This window comes from Salvia hispanica, chromosome 4 (genome assembly GCF_029641045.1).
Source record: "Salvia hispanica isolate PSC_SH4W2 chromosome 4, Shi_PSC_v1, whole genome shotgun sequence".
Classification (NCBI taxonomy): domain Eukaryota; kingdom Viridiplantae; phylum Streptophyta; class Magnoliopsida; order Lamiales; family Lamiaceae; genus Salvia; species Salvia hispanica.
In genome coordinates this window covers 15473823-15490729 of record NC_142695.1, presented here as the reverse complement: position 1 = coordinate 15490729, position 16907 = coordinate 15473823, and the positions used below count along the sequence as shown (strand labels likewise).

General features: G+C 36.2%; 2 protein-coding genes across 2 annotated transcripts; one reads left to right on the top strand and one right to left on the bottom strand.

Moving 5' to 3' along the window:
- Nucleotides 1-2272: 2272 nt before the first annotated feature.
- Nucleotides 2273-3471, bottom strand: LOC125194721 (putative calcium-binding protein CML30). The gene is made up of 2 exons (XM_048092955.1): nucleotides 3253-3471; nucleotides 2273-2602 (listed from the first exon to the last, which is right to left on the bottom strand). Exons 1-2 carry the CDS (start codon nucleotides 3469-3471, stop codon nucleotides 2273-2275), a joined length of 549 nt encoding a protein of 182 aa, XP_047948912.1.
- Nucleotides 3472-12078: 8607 nt separating this feature from the next.
- LOC125195930 (protein decapping 5-like) lies at nucleotides 12079-15879 on the top strand. The gene is made up of 8 exons (XM_089057758.1): nucleotides 12079-12379; nucleotides 13091-13191; nucleotides 13311-13382; nucleotides 13459-14394; nucleotides 14752-14814; nucleotides 14945-15145; nucleotides 15233-15343; nucleotides 15447-15879. Exons 1-8 carry the CDS (start codon nucleotides 12208-12210, stop codon nucleotides 15597-15599), a joined length of 1809 nt encoding a protein of 602 aa, XP_088913884.1. The 5' UTR covers nucleotides 12079-12207; the 3' UTR covers nucleotides 15600-15879.
- Nucleotides 15880-16907: the final 1028 nt, after the last annotated feature.

Here is a 16907-nt window from a genome sequence, read left to right as displayed (position 1 = left end):
TGTATTAAAACACATCTAGATTTGTTTTCTTATGAATTTGATTTCTGCTGATTTTTTTTTTGTTGATTAGCAATGGTAGAACGGAAGAGATGGAATTGAACATTGCTGCTGATAAAAAAGGAAGAGAACAATCATCTCCTTCCAGTTAAGGATTTGTTTAAATTTTTAAGATTATTGACATTTTATACAATAGCTATTGACATGGTTATAATAATATATTTGTGTTTTCTAAAAACAACATGTATTTGTCATTGACATGATATTGTATACTGTTGACATATGTAAGTGTTGAATCTTTTTGCCAACCGTTTGATGAAAGTTATCAATGAAGTTGGCTACTGAAAGTTCGTCAAAGTGTTTTTATTTTTTATTTTTTTATGATTTTGATATCAATTAATTTCGTCCCGCTGTAAAAACATGCTTCTCAGTATGAAATATCGGAATAATGTTTTTAATGCATGACTAAATTTAACAAATTTACAAAGTTCATTTGATATTCAATAGTAGTAAATAAATTATAGCTGAGGTCATGAACTGCTAGTAATCATGGAAAGCAAAAACTACCAAGCAGGCCACTATGCCACCCAGGGCGACGAGCAGACGTTGCTCCAGCGCCTGCATCAAGAGCTTTATAATCTCAAGTTTCTAATCGTCATGGATGGTGTCTGGGATACTAATACTTGGGATTGGATCGCGCACGCCTTGCCGGATAAGGAGAACGGCAACCAGATTTTTTTCACCACTAGGCTCCGGGAGGTCACTGATAAAATTTCTGAAAAATCTAGTTTACTTCATGAGATGCAGCCGCTCGGGCTGGAGCACAGCTGACAGTTGCTCTGTTATCTTACCTTCGGTGATATGCTGAAAAATGATAATGATGATGTTACATTGCTCTGCCCTCCTCATTTGAAGGAAATTGGAAGATCGATCGCCGAGAAATGTAAAGGTCTTCCTCTGTCACTGGTTTTGGTTGGTGGTCTTCTCATTCAGGAGAAAGAAAATAATGATTTCTGGAAAAGGATCGAAGAAGATGTTGCTGATGCTGCTGCAATGAGGGAGGGTTCCTACATGGAGATCTAGGCTCTCAGCTAAATTTACTTGCCCACTAGACTTCATGGCTTTTTCTATTACCTAGGTACATTCCCGGAAGATTGTGAGATACGTGACTCTAAACTCATCAAACTTTGGGTTGCTGAAGGCTTTTTCCCAAAACCTGCACTACCCACACAAACTATGGACAACTATTGTAGTTTATGACTTTTGAACTTAGTAGTATGTAATATATATCAAATGTCAATTAACATCTTGTATTGAAATGTCAACAACTTGTATTGAAATTTTAACAACGCAAAAACAATTCATATAATTATAAAAGAACAACTATTTTCTCTTAATTTTTTTATTTGAAACAAGTTCTGGTATCATGATCATACAATACATGTCAATAGCTTTCATATCAAATGTCAACAACTTATATAAAAATGTCAACAACTTGTATATCAAATGTCAACAACTTGTATATAGTGTCAACAACTCAAAAACAATTCTTTTAATAAAAAATAACAAATATTTTATCTTAATTTTTTTTATTTGACACAAGTTCTGGCATCATGATCATACAACACATGTCAATAACCTGCATATCAAATGTCAACAACCTATAGCAAAATGTCAACAGCTTGTCAACAACTTGTATAAAGTGTCAATAACTCAAAAACAATTCTTGTAATTAAAAAATAACAACTATTTTATCTTAATTTTTTTATTTGACACAAGTTCTGACATCATATCATACAATACATGTCAATAGCCTGCACATCAAATGTCAACAACATATAGTTGACATTATATGTGCATAGTTGACATGAATTGTATATGTAGTTGACATTATATGTGTGTAGCTGACATGAATTGTATATGTAGTTGACATGAATTGTACACATAGTTGACATTATATTAGTGTAATTGACATGAATTATATATGTAGTTGACATGATATGTGTGTAGTTGACATGAATTGTAAATGTGGTTGACATGGATTTTACACATAATTGACATTATATGTGTGTAGTTGACATGAATTGTATATGTAGTTAACATTATATGTGTGTAGTTGACATGTTAATTAAGCTATCTGTACACCCAAAATTAATAATCCAAACACACTAATCAAGATTCAAGATATACTATTGATGGAAAATCAGTAGTAGCAGAATTAATAATCCAAACACACTAATCAAGATTTAAGACCACTAATGATGATGATCAAAAGTTAGAGATATACTATTGATGGAAAATCAGTAGTAGCAGCAGTTTTAATTGGAGTAAAACAAGAATTTAAATCTGCAAAAACTCCATCAAGAAACTGAATAAGCCTTCCAAGGCCCTGTGTCATCATCTTCTCAAACTCCTCAAAATCAATCATCCCATCTCCATCAACATCCACCATTCTGATCATCTCCTTGCAGTCCTTAATCTTGCTCCCCTCACTGAATCCCAAGGAGGACAAAACCAACCACAATTCCTCCACCGTGATCCGCCCATCTTTTTTCCCATCAAACACGTCTCTCAAATCCCCATCCTTTCTGCTCGTACCCGTACTCTTGCGCCGATTTATTCAGCAGTATCATGAATATCGGGTGATTCAGCAGGAATTTCTACAAAATAACAATAGGAATTTTCAGCTCTAAACTAAAATTTGAAAAACATTGCTATTTATGAGAACTTCCGATGATTGGGAAAATAGGAGAAGCAACTGAAAAGGGGGAAAAAAATCCTAATTCACTGGTTAGGAGTATCTAAGATCATAACCACGCAAGCAATAATTTCATCGATCGATTGAAAATGCTCAAACGCAAAATCAAATAAAAAATAAGGAATCATGTGGATGCAAAATTAAACATGAACTCCACATCTGAAATCAATTTCGGTTGGAGATCGACGGAGTTCATGAATGAATCAGTGAAATCGGGGAATGCTAACCTGAAAATTGAAAGAGAAATATTGACGTCGGGCTCTACGCTCACCACGAATCACTCCAGGTCTGGTTGGTTGAGGGTAGAAGAATCACGCCGGCATGTCAATAGCATGTGTTTCATTCAATTGATTCATTTCAAAACCAAATCAGCAAATAAAATCAAAATCGAATGAAGATGCGAAAGGATTGGAATCGAATGTGTGTGTTTCATTCAACTGATTGATTTCAAAACCTAACCAGCAAATAAATTGAAGTAATAAAGGAATAGAAAATACATTAAATTGCTTGGTGTAGCTCTTTCTGACGATCTCGCTCTCATCGCGAAGCTTATCGAAGATCAAAAACCTTCGGAGACCGTACTTGTTGATGAGATTTGAGAGGCAGATGGAGGAGATGGCGGCGATGCCGCTGTGGGAGAGCTGCGCGATGTTGCGGGAATCACAGTAGGTGCAGGCGAGGACGAAGTGCGAGAAGGTGGGGATGAGAATGGTCATGGCGATGAAGATGAACCCTAATTAAAATAGGAAATTACCATTCTTCCCATTCATATTTAATTAATCTAAAAATATTTTTTATGTGGAAAAATCTGGACCACTCATTTAATAAAAATGAGTGGCTAATATTGCATCTCATTTCTCAATTAGCCTAAAAAATCTCAATTGATCAGGAACCTATATATATATATATATATATATATGAGGAGCATTAAGGTGCTTTTGCCCCCTTAGTGTCTATTTCCTTCTTAATATCATCCATTAGATTTAATGGATGGACAGACTAGATGATTCTTTGATAAAGGATCCCGTGTTGCATTATTCGGCATAATCTGTGCATTATATGGGTATAATTGTAAAACTACAGTAAATCTAACGCATTTCAAAATGGAAGGAGCGAGATTTAAGCAAGATTTTCATAGATACTCACTCTCTCTCTCATTCCAACTGTCTCACTCCTCAACCCACGACAAAAAATCATCTCCTCTAATTCCCTTTCATTTCCAAACCCTAGCCGCCACTGGAAATCAATCCAAGCTTCGATTTTCACCGATTAACCAAGCTTCCGACGTTGTTCGTCAGTTGAAACCTCAGTACCGTCGCGCTCAACCATGAATTTCAAGACCACAACAAGGTAGGGTTTAAATGCTTCGACTTTTTGTAATACCCAATTTTAATTATCGATTTTCACCTACGAAACACCGTCTAGCAGTCGATTCAATGTTTTCTCTCAGACAATATCACGGTTGGGACACGCGTTTTGGTCGATATTTTTGTAAATCATGAAACTGTCTGCATTTTCGTTAGGGTTTTGTACATAATTGAAGCTTTTATTTAATTACCGGTCTACAATTGTCGAATGGACGATAACGTACTGAAAATCTTAACCAGTTTGATATTTTGTTCGTCCAACAGATCCACAATGACAAAAAGATGCCAACCGTTAAAATCCCAACCCCCCCAGGCTGCAGGTGAGCAGTGTATTGCATTTGGCTCTTTAATTCATAGAGTAGTGGCGTGCATTTTTTTTAAGCTTCATCAATCGGTCTAATAGGGAAAATGCTATATTCAGATTTACTGCCAAACATGGTTGTGTTGCTGTAATTGTTTGGTTGATGATTTCGGATTTGTACAGTATTTGCTTCCATTTGTATATTATGCATTTAACTGGATTTTCACATTAGCATGTATATGATACATTATTTATACCGTTTTGTACTTTACATTAGTTTAATTTGATACATTATTCATCCAGTTCTGTTGCAAGCTACATTATTTATACCATTTTGTACATTACATTACCAATTTACATACATTACTGACAAGTTACAGTATGAAATATTGTGTTCGTTGTAAAGTTTGGTACATTATTAGCCAGTTACTACTCATTATATGAACTTCTTGGTACATTATTGAGTTGCATGGCAAAATTTAATTATCTTTTGGTACATTATTGATATGTTGTCTTGCATTATGTGTTATTTATCGTACATTACTGACCTGATATATTAACCATTACTGTTGTTGTTATTACAAATGCATTATACATATATTTTTGCACATTATTGATCTGTTACATCACTGATACATGTAATTTCCTTTTGCTAAACCAGAATGTGTTGGAGGAACTTGGCAGCAATGACGATCTTAATTCACCCAACCAGGAGGTGTTGGAGAAAGATGAACCAAGTAGGCTTGTTTGGAAATGCTCATGCCCATGGATCAACCCCATTCCTTGTGCGCTGCGGCGGCAGCGACGGCTCTGTGGCGGTCTCGGTGAGAGAGGATTTTGCAGCACCTAGTCAAAACAAGAAAGACAACAACATGTACTTCAGGAGGTGTCCAACCGATTTGAAATAGATTTGTAGGGTATTTTGTCTAGATTTATGACGATGTAAAGCACTTGGTATGGTTTGAATTAAATTTCCTTTCATAATTATTCTCTTCAATCTGTACATTATTCACTGATCCGTGCACATTATTAGATTCTATTTAGTACATTATTTACTGTATCAAATCTTAAACGCATTAAAAAATAAAATTTAATTCATGTGGTGGTGCTATAGCCTAGCCCAATGGGTTGCTAAACCCAAGGGGAACGATTCAAACTATCTGCCCTTTGTGATGGTTCCGTTTGTGAGTGGGTACTACAACCTAGCCTCATGGATAACTAAACCCAAAGGGCATGAATTCAATTTCCTTTCAACATTATTCTATTCAGTCTGTACATTATTCAATGATCCGTGCCCATTATTAGATACTATTGGTACATTATTTACTATACCAAATCTTAAACGCATTAAAAAAAGAAATTTAATTCATGTGGTGGTGCTATAACCTAGCCCCATGGGTTGCTAAACCCAAGGGGAATGATTCAAACTCTCTGCCCTTGGTCACGTTTTCGTATTTCGGTCGGTACTATACTCTAGCCACATGGATTGCTAAACCCAAAGGGGAATGGATTTAACTTCTGTCACACATTAAACCCATTGTAATGTACATTATTCTAAGCTGAATATACATTATACAACTATAATCGTACATTAATACGATCTACATTATACATTTAATATAGTGCATTACTTGTCGAAAATTTACAAACTGAAACTAACGAAAAGAAAACACGGAAATTTGTAAGCAATGGATGATTTCATGAAAATAAAATGACAATTGATGCAAAATAAAACTAAATACAACAACGACCTAATCACAAACAAATAGAGAAAACCATAAAGGTCAATTACACGCTTAATACAATTACTTTCTACCAAAATTTATCAATAATCAAAATAAATATATATATATATATATATATATATATATATATATATATATATAGGGGTGTACTAGTATAACAACTAATTTTAAAGTTACAACGTACATCCAACCACGTGCTGCCACATGACACGAAAAATGCAATATTGTATACAGAAAAATGCAATACGCATTTGTAGAAGCTATAAATGAATTTCGGCAGATTGCATTTTTGTTATATGCAGATTGCACTTTTTATTGTTAAGTTTTGCATTTTAGATATTGACTGTTTAAATTGCATTTTATATATAGACGAATTGCATTTTTATATGTGAAAATGCAAAACTTAACAATAAAAAATGCAATTTATGTGAAAATGCAAAACTCAACACTATAAAATGCAATTTACATACAACAAAAATGCAATCTGCGAAAAATGCATGTACAACTAGATTGCATTTTTGTGTTTAAAATATTGCATGTTTTGTGCCACATGGCAGCACCAGATTAGATGTACGTTGTGACTCTAAATAAGGGGGCACCCTAGTGCTCCCCTATATATATATATATATATAGGTTCATGATCAATTGAGATTTTTTAGGCTAATTGAGAAATGAGATGCAATATTAGCCACTCATTTTCATTAAATGAGTGGTCCAGATTTTGTCACATGAAAAATATTTTAGATTAATTAATTATGAAAGGGCAGAATGGTAATTTAAGTTTAAAACAAATGAAACGTGGTTTCCAGCACTCCAATTCAATTCCATTTCCAATTTTCCTCCAATTCCATTCTCAATTTTCCTCCATTAAAGCAACACCTTCACCAAATCTTTAACCAATTAGCCAATGGAAGGTGTTTCTGCCACTGTCTACCGAGGAATCAGAGGCTACTGACGCCGCAAGGGCTACCAGCGCATCGCCGGCGCCGGTCACAAGCAGAAGATGCGAGTTGTAGAGCTAGGTGATTCCGGCGGGGTGACGTGGCGGAGGTCATGGCGCATCAAGCTGACGCCGCGGCTGAAGCTTGTCGTGAATCTCCTTCGATTTCGCTATCGTCAGATCGATCACGCCGCAGGCGATGTCTCTGTCGCCGTCGGAATCGAAGCGGTGCACCTCCGATCTGAGGATGTTCCAGCACACGTCCGATCTATCAGTTTCAGAGCAAAGATCTCTCAGGTATTTTTCAGCGTTGTCGCTGGAATCGGAGCTGTGTGATTTTCTTGATCTTTTCCGGTGGCCTCAAAACTAATTCAAAACTAATTTGATTAGAAGAGCGAATTAAGTATGCTGCTTCATCTAATTTTGTGTTTTCGCATAGCGTTGGGAGATTGAAATGCTAATTTGATTAGAAGCGCGAATTGTGATTTTTTCATTTTTTTCAATTTGAAACTTCAACTGTTTGATTGGCTTTCACTGAGTTTTGAAGAAACAGAAACTTCAACTGTTTGATTGAATATTTTATGCAATTGTTCGGATTTTGAGAAATCTCGTTGCGTTTGGCTATGAGTGAAGGTTCAATTCGTAGGAGAAATCATTAGTTTATTGTTTTTCTCTAGAAATTTTGTTTCTCCGGTGTGAATCGCGAGCGTAAGCGAGGTCAGATCTGTGATCATAATGGAGTTGCTGATTCTCTACTATATGAAAATAAGTTCAGAATTTTGTAGCGGATTGCTGTAACCGACTTCGTCCGTTTCTGATTTTTCAGATTTTTTTTTATGGTGGTGTTGGTATATAAATCAATTCTCAATTTCTGTTATGCTTTGTGTTTCTGGAAAGTGTATTTGGTGTTAATTGTGATAAATGCAGTATATATTGCATCAAATTGTGTTTGCTTATTCAATTATTTGCTTGTTTGAGGTTGGATTTGTTCCTATTTCTGCAAACTTGAACTTAGGTAGTTGAATCTCCAAAAAAACTTCAAATTCTGCTTTGTGTTTCTGGAAAGTGAATATGGTGTTAATCAATTGTGATTAGATAAAAATAATTTTTATTTTTCAATTATCAATTGTGTTGGATGTAGCTAGATTGGAGAATCAAGCTTAATCATAATGCACTCTAGATGTTTGGTGATATTCCTTTGTTAATGTCAACTACGCACATATAATGTCAACTACATATATAATGTATGTCTAACTACATATACAATTCATGTCAACTACACACGTATAATGTCAACTACATACATATAATGTCAACTATGTGTACAATCATGTCAACTACATATACAATTCATGTCAACTATATGTACAATCATGTCAACTACATATACAATTCATGTCAACTACATATACAATTCATATCAACTATACACATAATGTCAACTATAAGTTGATGACATTCGATATTCTCGGTATTAATATGTGAATTGTAAGTGTTATTTTTTAGTTGTTGACATTTTAATACGAGTTGTTGACATTCGATATTCTCGGTATTGATATGTGAATTGTAAGTATTATTTGTTAGTTGTTGACATTTTAATACGAGTAGTTGTTGACATTCGATATTCTCGGTATTGATATGTGAATTATAAATATTATTTGTTAGTTGTTGACATTTTAATACGAGTTGTTGACATTCGATATTCTCGGTATTGATATGTGAATTATAAGTGTTATTTGTTAGTTGTTGACATTTTAATACGAGTTGTTGACATTCGATATTCTCGGTATTGATATGTGAATTATAAGTGTTATTTGTTAGTTGTTGACATTTTAATACGAGTTGTTGATATTCGATATTCTCGGTATTGATATGTGAATTATTAAGTGTTATTTTTTAGTTGTTGACATTTTAATAGGTGTTATTTTATTGAATGTTGAAGATTTGAATATTTGAATATTTGAATGTTGAAGATTTGAAGATTTGAATGTTGAAGATTTGAAGATTTGAAGATTTGAATGTTGAAGATTTGAAGATTTGAATGTTGAAGAGATTTGAAAATTTGAATGTTGAAGAGATTTGAAGATTTGAATGTTGAAGAGATTTGAAGATTTGAAGATTTGAATGTTGAAGATTTGAAGACTTTGCAGCTAGAGTTTTAGAGAGGAGTTTAGAAAATGATTTCAAATACAATTTAATGAAAAGACAATTATACCCCCGTGTTGACATAATGTGATATTTGTTGACATTAAGTTAATCTTGTGAATTAGTGGCTGAGATTGCATGTCATTTCTCAATTATGCCCAAAAATCTCATCCTAACAAGACCCTATATATATATATATATATATATATATATATATATATATATGAGACCAATATTCTGTTAACTTTTTTCCATCCACTTTTCTTAACATTTCTTAAAATTCGTGCCGCCAAGAAAATGAGACTACTAATGGCAGACTGACGGAGTATTTTACTACTTCATTATAGTACTTTTCAATTTAACTTATATAATTATGGTATGCAACTTAATTTTAATTTTAATCATTTATTATTAACTTAATACTCTATTCGTCCTTGAAAAGTATGAACAATTTCCTTTTTAGTCCGTCCTTGATAATCGTACTTTGATTTGGATGATGATATTAAAACTAAACGATGGGAAAAAGGAAAACGTTGGGAACACGCATGATTTTGATCAATGTTTGAAACTTACTGGTGAAATACATAAATTAAAGGTGATAGCTCGCGTTCTTGGTGTGATAACAAGAAGAAGAACGTGCTTGAAATCTAGGAATCGAGGTGGGCTTTATTCTTAACTCTCTCTTATGTTGCAAATTATGATAGTGGAGCAATAAGGGCGGATTAAATTGTTATGCCATGCCTATGATTATTTTGGATATTGTGTGTGCCTGATGCCTAGCTTGCGAGTGCGCTCCATTAGGCTATAGGGCTATATAAACGAATTCGGGTCTAAGTAGGGCCGCGAACCCTGTCAGGCTAGTGTACACGGGAGATCGGGAGCCGTCCTTGCTAGTCGGCCGATCTCGTGGGCGAAAGTGTGGCCACACTTCGTCGCACCATGATAGTGTTGATTGATGAGAAAATGGGAGGTATTGTTTGACTGACCAGTCCATGAAATATTTTGTGATACTCGATGCTATTTTTTAAAATTAAATGCTAAACCTCGAGTTCACTATGGTAAGGGTGGCATAACTATTAAAACGTTTTGGCATGAGTCCACTGAGTACGTTTAAAATACTCAGCCCTGCATGTGTTTTCCCTATGTGCAGGTTGAGCGGCGACGGGCGGTCGGCGGTGTTGAGACAGTTGAATCGAATAAAATGGATGTTTGGAACTTTAAGTGTAGTCGTGTCTTCATACATGGCTTCGCTTTCTCTTGGATTGCTTCCGCTGAATTTTTTGTTTTGAAACTATTTATCTTTGGTTGATTTGAACTTATTTCTTGAGTTGGAATATTGTGAAATATTGCGTTTTGTTGGATTTACATCAAACCCTTGACTTTTGAGCTTAGCCTATGTTATCTATCAAATCCTGATTTTCGTGATTAAGCCGTTGACTTATTGCCTTGATAGTTCATTAAACACTTGGTCAAATCTCTTTAAATGAAACCCTAGTCTACGTTCTCGTTGCCTTTAAGTTCGCCTAAATAGCAGTTGCCGTATTTATTATACCCTAGAAATCTGGGCTGTTACAAGTTTACACAAAACACAATTATCCAATCTCTAAGAATGGTGGATGGAGGATTTAGGGCTGGAGAGTGGAGGGGGTGCCTTGGGGCTCTCCAATCTTGGAGGCTATAAATGGGTCTATATTATGAATTGGGTTATGGGTATACATAGGCTTGAAAAAGATTTAAATTTGATCAAAAGTTTCGTCCAAGTAATAGCAAATATGGAATTTTCGTGCCCCATAGGTTAAGGAAAAGATTTGGCTTCACAAGGTAATGTCTTCTTTCCTTCCTTGAATTTCCGCATAAATTCTGCACTTGAAAGCTTTGCGCGACTTTGGTAGAATAGACATAACTTTTTCCACAAAACTCCGATTGAGATGATTAAGGTACCAACACAAAGCTCTTTCAAAGACAAAGAGAATGGTATGTAGCACGGCCAGATAGGACTTCAGAATCTCCGACAAAATGAGTTTGAACTGGGACTGCCGCACGCGAACAGGCCTAGCTGCCGCCGGAGAGAGTCAGAATGCGCTGGACTGGTTTTCAGCTCCAGCTTCCGAATACCGAAATGGATAAAATATGCAAATAATGGACATGTAATGCAACTTTGATACTTAAAACGAACCAAATAATGACTTTAAAACAATGCAAAATCCGAGCGTATCACAATATCAAGCTCTAAAAATTCAACCGACCGTAGTCCATATACACATCATTAGAGGTGCTCACGGTTCCGAAACCGGCGGTTACGGTTCGGAACCGAACCGTGAGGGAGTTTCGCGGTTATGATTCCGGTTTCAAAACCGCCGGTTTCGGTTTCGATTCCAAACCGATGGTTTTTCGGTGGTTTTTTTCGATTTTTAACGGTTCCGAACAGTCAGTTTTTTGCGGTTCCGTCTCGGTTTCATGGGTTTCCGAGGGTTTTTCGTAATTCCAGTTTGAAACCGCCCCGAACCGGCGGTTCCGACACGCTTTTGGTTCGGAAATTTTCGAACATGAACCAAACTACGGTTCTAAAATCGACGATTTCAGTTCGGATAAATTCTCACGATTCTGATTCAAACCGTAACCACCGATTAGAGATTCACAGTTAGCCATGAGAACGGTAAACCTTGAGCACCTGTGCACATCATACCTACTCCTAATTCACAATAAAATATACTCACTACTAGTATTTCAGATAATTTAAAGTATACCCCATTTAATGTTACCGAATTTATAAACAATAAATCCTGAAAGCCCTAATTTATAAAATAACAAAAGATTAAAATCCTGAAAGCCCTAATTTTTTGATAGTAGATGAAAAGTGTCTTTCTAGAAATTTACATATATTTTTGAGTGATTGCTAAATTTCTGTATAAAAAACCGGAAATAATTAGAGAACCTGCAGAAGAGATTGGAAGATGGCTACGGAGGATACAACGGCGGCGTCCAGTGGTAGATCTGGCGGCGACGGAGCATCGGCGGATTCATACATCGGCAGCTTGATTAGTTTGACTTCGAAGAGTGAGATCAGATACGAAGGTATACTGTACAACATCAACACTGAGGAGTCCAGCATCGGCCTACGCAACGGTGAGAGCAAATGAAGAACCTGCTATTTTAATTTGCAGAAATCGTCCAACTTTTATTCTATGCGTTTTTCAAACTTTTGTTTACCGGTAATTTGGATTCGGCTTGATCATAATTTCTTTATTTTTCAATAGCTGCATTGTTCGCTGAACTTGGATTTTTTACGTTCCGTGAGCCAGATATTGAGTAGCATAGGGTTTTCACTGCATTTGTCTTTTCAGTAGCCATTAGTATCCTTTTATCCTCGGGAGAGTTCGATTTGTCAGATGCGTATCGTAATTCAGCTTATGATTTCTCTAATCACTGCTTATAGTGAGTAGTCTTATCATCAAATGGTGAATTATTGTCGATAAGCTTTTGATGCGCTAACTTCTCTAACCTTTCATTGTTGTGCATATATAAATAAGTAGCTGGAGTTTGTCTTCTGCTTTTACAAAATGTGTATTTTTGATGTGCTTGCATTATTGTTTGAACTTCAAAATCTTTAACTTTTAATTTATCATTAGGGTGACATTTTCAATTGATAACATTGCTCGCTTCTTATTTCTTGAATGAGCTTTCTCAATTTTTAGTGATTGCTTATCCCATAGAAATTTATGTTAGGCTTCATTTACATGCACGTAAATGAGAATAGCAGGGTACTCGAACCTATTCCTTGGTCATTTATTTTTCATATTGAATTAAATCTATTAATTTATTATCTTAATGTTGCAGTGAGATCATTTGGAACAGAAGGACGGAAAAAAGATGGACCTCAAGTCCCTCCTAGCGACAAAATTTACGAATACATACTGTTTAGAGGAACTGATATAAAGGTATTTATTTGATTTGATACTTGTTTGTCTCTTAACCATTGCTTTTGCTGTATGTGGGAATGACATTTCCTCATCCAATTCATTTTAGATCCAAGATTTACTTGTGTATTTTCCATCAGGATTTGCAAGTCAAAGCTTCCCCTCCAGTTCAGACTACACCACCCATTAACAATGATCCTGCAATTATTCAGGCACGTAGTACTGCAACATCTTTAATGATACAATGCATGAAAGAATTTACTCTAATCAATCTGAGTTCTGATGCAGTCGCAATATCTACGTCCAACAGCCCCATCTACAAGCTTGCCTACAGGTCCTAATGGGTCTTTAGCAGATCTTGGTCCCCATTCTGCACCAATGGGACTCCCTGGGTCAAATTTCCAAAGTGGCCTGCCTGTATATCAACCTGGAGGGAACTTGAATTCTTGGGGCCCTACTCCACCTAATGCAAATGGTAGTGGATTACCTATGCCAATGTATTGGCAGGGATTCTATGGCACACCTAATGTCCTTCCACAACTATCGCAGCAGTCCTTACTCCGGCCGCCTCTTGGCATGTCAATTACTCCGTCTATGCAACAGATGCAATTTCCTGCTTTCAATTCATCTTTACCAACAGCTGCATCTAGCCTGCCCAGTTCTACTTTGCCCGATCACCATTCTTCGTTTATTCCTAGCAGCACAAGTTCTTCTAGTTTGCCCTCTAGCAGTTTGCCTGCTTCAACTTTGTCTTTGAATATGCCCCCTATGCAACCTGTTTCTTTAGCATCTGAAATAATGACCGATCTGTTGCCGAACAAGGCTCCTGTGTCTGCCATCCCTACATCAATGCTGAGCTCTAGCTTGCCATCATTGGCTCCATTTTCAGTTCCTGATAATGCAGGAACAACTTCTATTACTAGCAAGAACGTAGTACCTGGCCCAGCAGCTGTAAATGAGCAGACCATATCTCGGCCTGTTACATCTAATGCTGGGACATCTGGTTTTGGTCTAATAGAGACTCCACCACCTTTATTAACCCCAGGGCATCTGTTACAGTCTGGGCAATCTACTGCTTCTGCACCTCAATCTTTACAAACAACACACAAGGATGTGGAAGTAGTTCAAGTGTCATCAAAGCCTGTGGCAGAACCGCCAGCTCCTGTAGCAACGGAAGCTCAACCACCTATATTACCTTTGCCACCAAATGCTCGGGCACACAAGGTTGGTTATCATCTTTTTCCTATGCATCACATGGGCTTATTCATTTAATATGTTCTCTTAAATTTACTTTTTAGTTTTGAGCAAAGTCTCTGACAAATGTGTATGAACTTGCGATTCAATTGGAATTCAGTTTTTGAAACCTTGTTTTATGGTAGAAGATTAGTTTGGAACTGAAGTGAAAATAATTGGAGAGTCGATTGGTGTTGGATAGTAGATCATAATGTTTTTTTTTTTGATATATTTGTTTTTTAACTTGGATACTCTCACCCTGATATTGATTTATTAACAATTAAATTGATATGAGTATCTGATATTAGACCTTAGGAGCTAATATTGTATCTTCTTGTTGTCCCCTAGCCAAATGGAGGCCCTTATTATGCGCGTAACAATTACAGAGGGCGTGGGGGAAGAGGATCTGGGGTAAGATCTCTTTTTGCATATGTATTCACTCACACATACATACATCAATTTGTTTTATGCGCGGTTACTGGTTCCTTTGTGGTAGTAGTAAATAAAATCCAATTTGATAGCATTTTACTTTGCCTTACAGAACCAGCGGCCAGTTATGAAATTTACTGAAGATTTTGATTTTATGGCAATGAATGAAAAATTCAAGAAGGACGAAGTTTGGGGCCATCTGGGAAAAAGTAATAGGTCGCAATCTAAAGATAAAGAAGGACACGGCGATGGCCGTGATGAGGAAGATCGAGAGGACGAGGATTATGTTGAATTGCCTAATGTTGAAGTCAAGGTCAATTTTAGTCAATGCTCAACTGAATATCCCACAATTTGCAAAAGATTTCATGCCAATTCTGAAATTTGTTTCTGGTTGTTGCAGCCTATTTACAATAAGGACGACTTCTTTGACTCCCTTTCTTCCAATGCCCTGAACAATAATCCTAATCATGGAAGGACAAGATACTCGGAGCAAATAAAGTTAGACACAGAGGTATGTTAGTATGTATATATGTCCAACTCCAACCCTGACTGCCAATCCCAGTTTTTTTTGGTCTATGCAATATCCTCGTAGTGATTTTAATTGCTGTGCACAGACATTTGGAGAATATTCAAGGTATCGAGTTGGTAGAGGAGGCCGGGGACCATATCGTGGTGGTGGTCGTTATCATGGGTCTTCCTATGGAAGAGGAGGTTATGGATATGTAAATAGGGGACGTGGGCGCAACATGCAGAGTCCAGCTTCCTAGTGACGATCAGCATAGAAACTTTTTTGTAATGTTTGTGTTATGATTGTGATTCCGGCGGCACTAATGGGTCAGCAGTGGCGTCGTCCTACCTCACCCACATATGTTGCTGCCTATAACAGAACTGAATCAATCTTCACAGCTCGTTTCTATGGCTGTAGCGCTGAGCGAGTTACCTCTGCACACCCTTTTGATTCACTTCTTCAATTCCCCATTTTCTTCAATGATTCCTGTGTATTCATTCGCAAAATCTAATACTACTATAAGAATGTCGATTTGCGCATATCCAATGTTTCTCTCCCTCTCTTGCTCCATTTCAGCCTCAACTCAATCTTTTTAGTTGTCACATTCACATCAGTTTTTGTCATTTTGTCCCAACACCTGCAATATATTCAACCTCATTATCAGCCGAACTCAATTTCACATCCATCCTTTTAAAAAAAGAAAAATTACTTCAAATTACTTGAAAATATAAATTGCATTACTTTAAATCTAAAATCTAGAATCAAAAACTAAAATCCCCTTTTTTTTTCTTGAGCTCCTCGATCATCTTGTTTTGGTAAGCGAGCTCAACCTTAGACAAATGGAGAGTGTCCATAGCAATTGCCTCGTCTCCTCAATGGAATATTCTTCAGAATAATCGAAGTTTTCGAATCATTCGAATCTCACCCCAATGCGTATGCGCAGGCCATGAATGCTGCCTAAGCACTTTGATCCATTTCCGACTAATTTGAAGATCGATAAAACATTGAAGTGTAAAAAGAGAGAGTAAGGTGTGAAAATGAGAAAGAAACGTGTGTATTTATGAAGAAAATAAATATTTAAATTAATAAAAAACAAAAAGGAAAATTAGGTTCAGTGATTGGCGTTTCGGCCGCATTCGGGTCGGTTTGCCGGGCCGCCCTCTCATTTTCCCCTTGCAGCCCCACCGGGCGGCCATCCCGGGTGGAGCTGCATTACAAATGCTCTAAGTATGACTACTTTTAATCTTCAATTCAATATTTTTTTAAAAACAATTTATTTTGTCCTACACAACATACTATCCAAATCCAATATGATTTAATTGAGATAATTCAAAATGTAAATTTTATTTGGTAGTAAATGATATCGATATCGTTTTTCAATTTATAATATCAAGCTCTAGTTCTTCAAAATGATTTAATAATACTCTGTCCACTATTTAAAGAATCATTTTACTAGTACTATTTTTGAGTTATCCACGAGTCCACGACATTTATTTATTTATTTGCATTTTTTGATATGCAGATTTCATATGGTATAAACTTTTTACACTCACAGATCACAATCCAT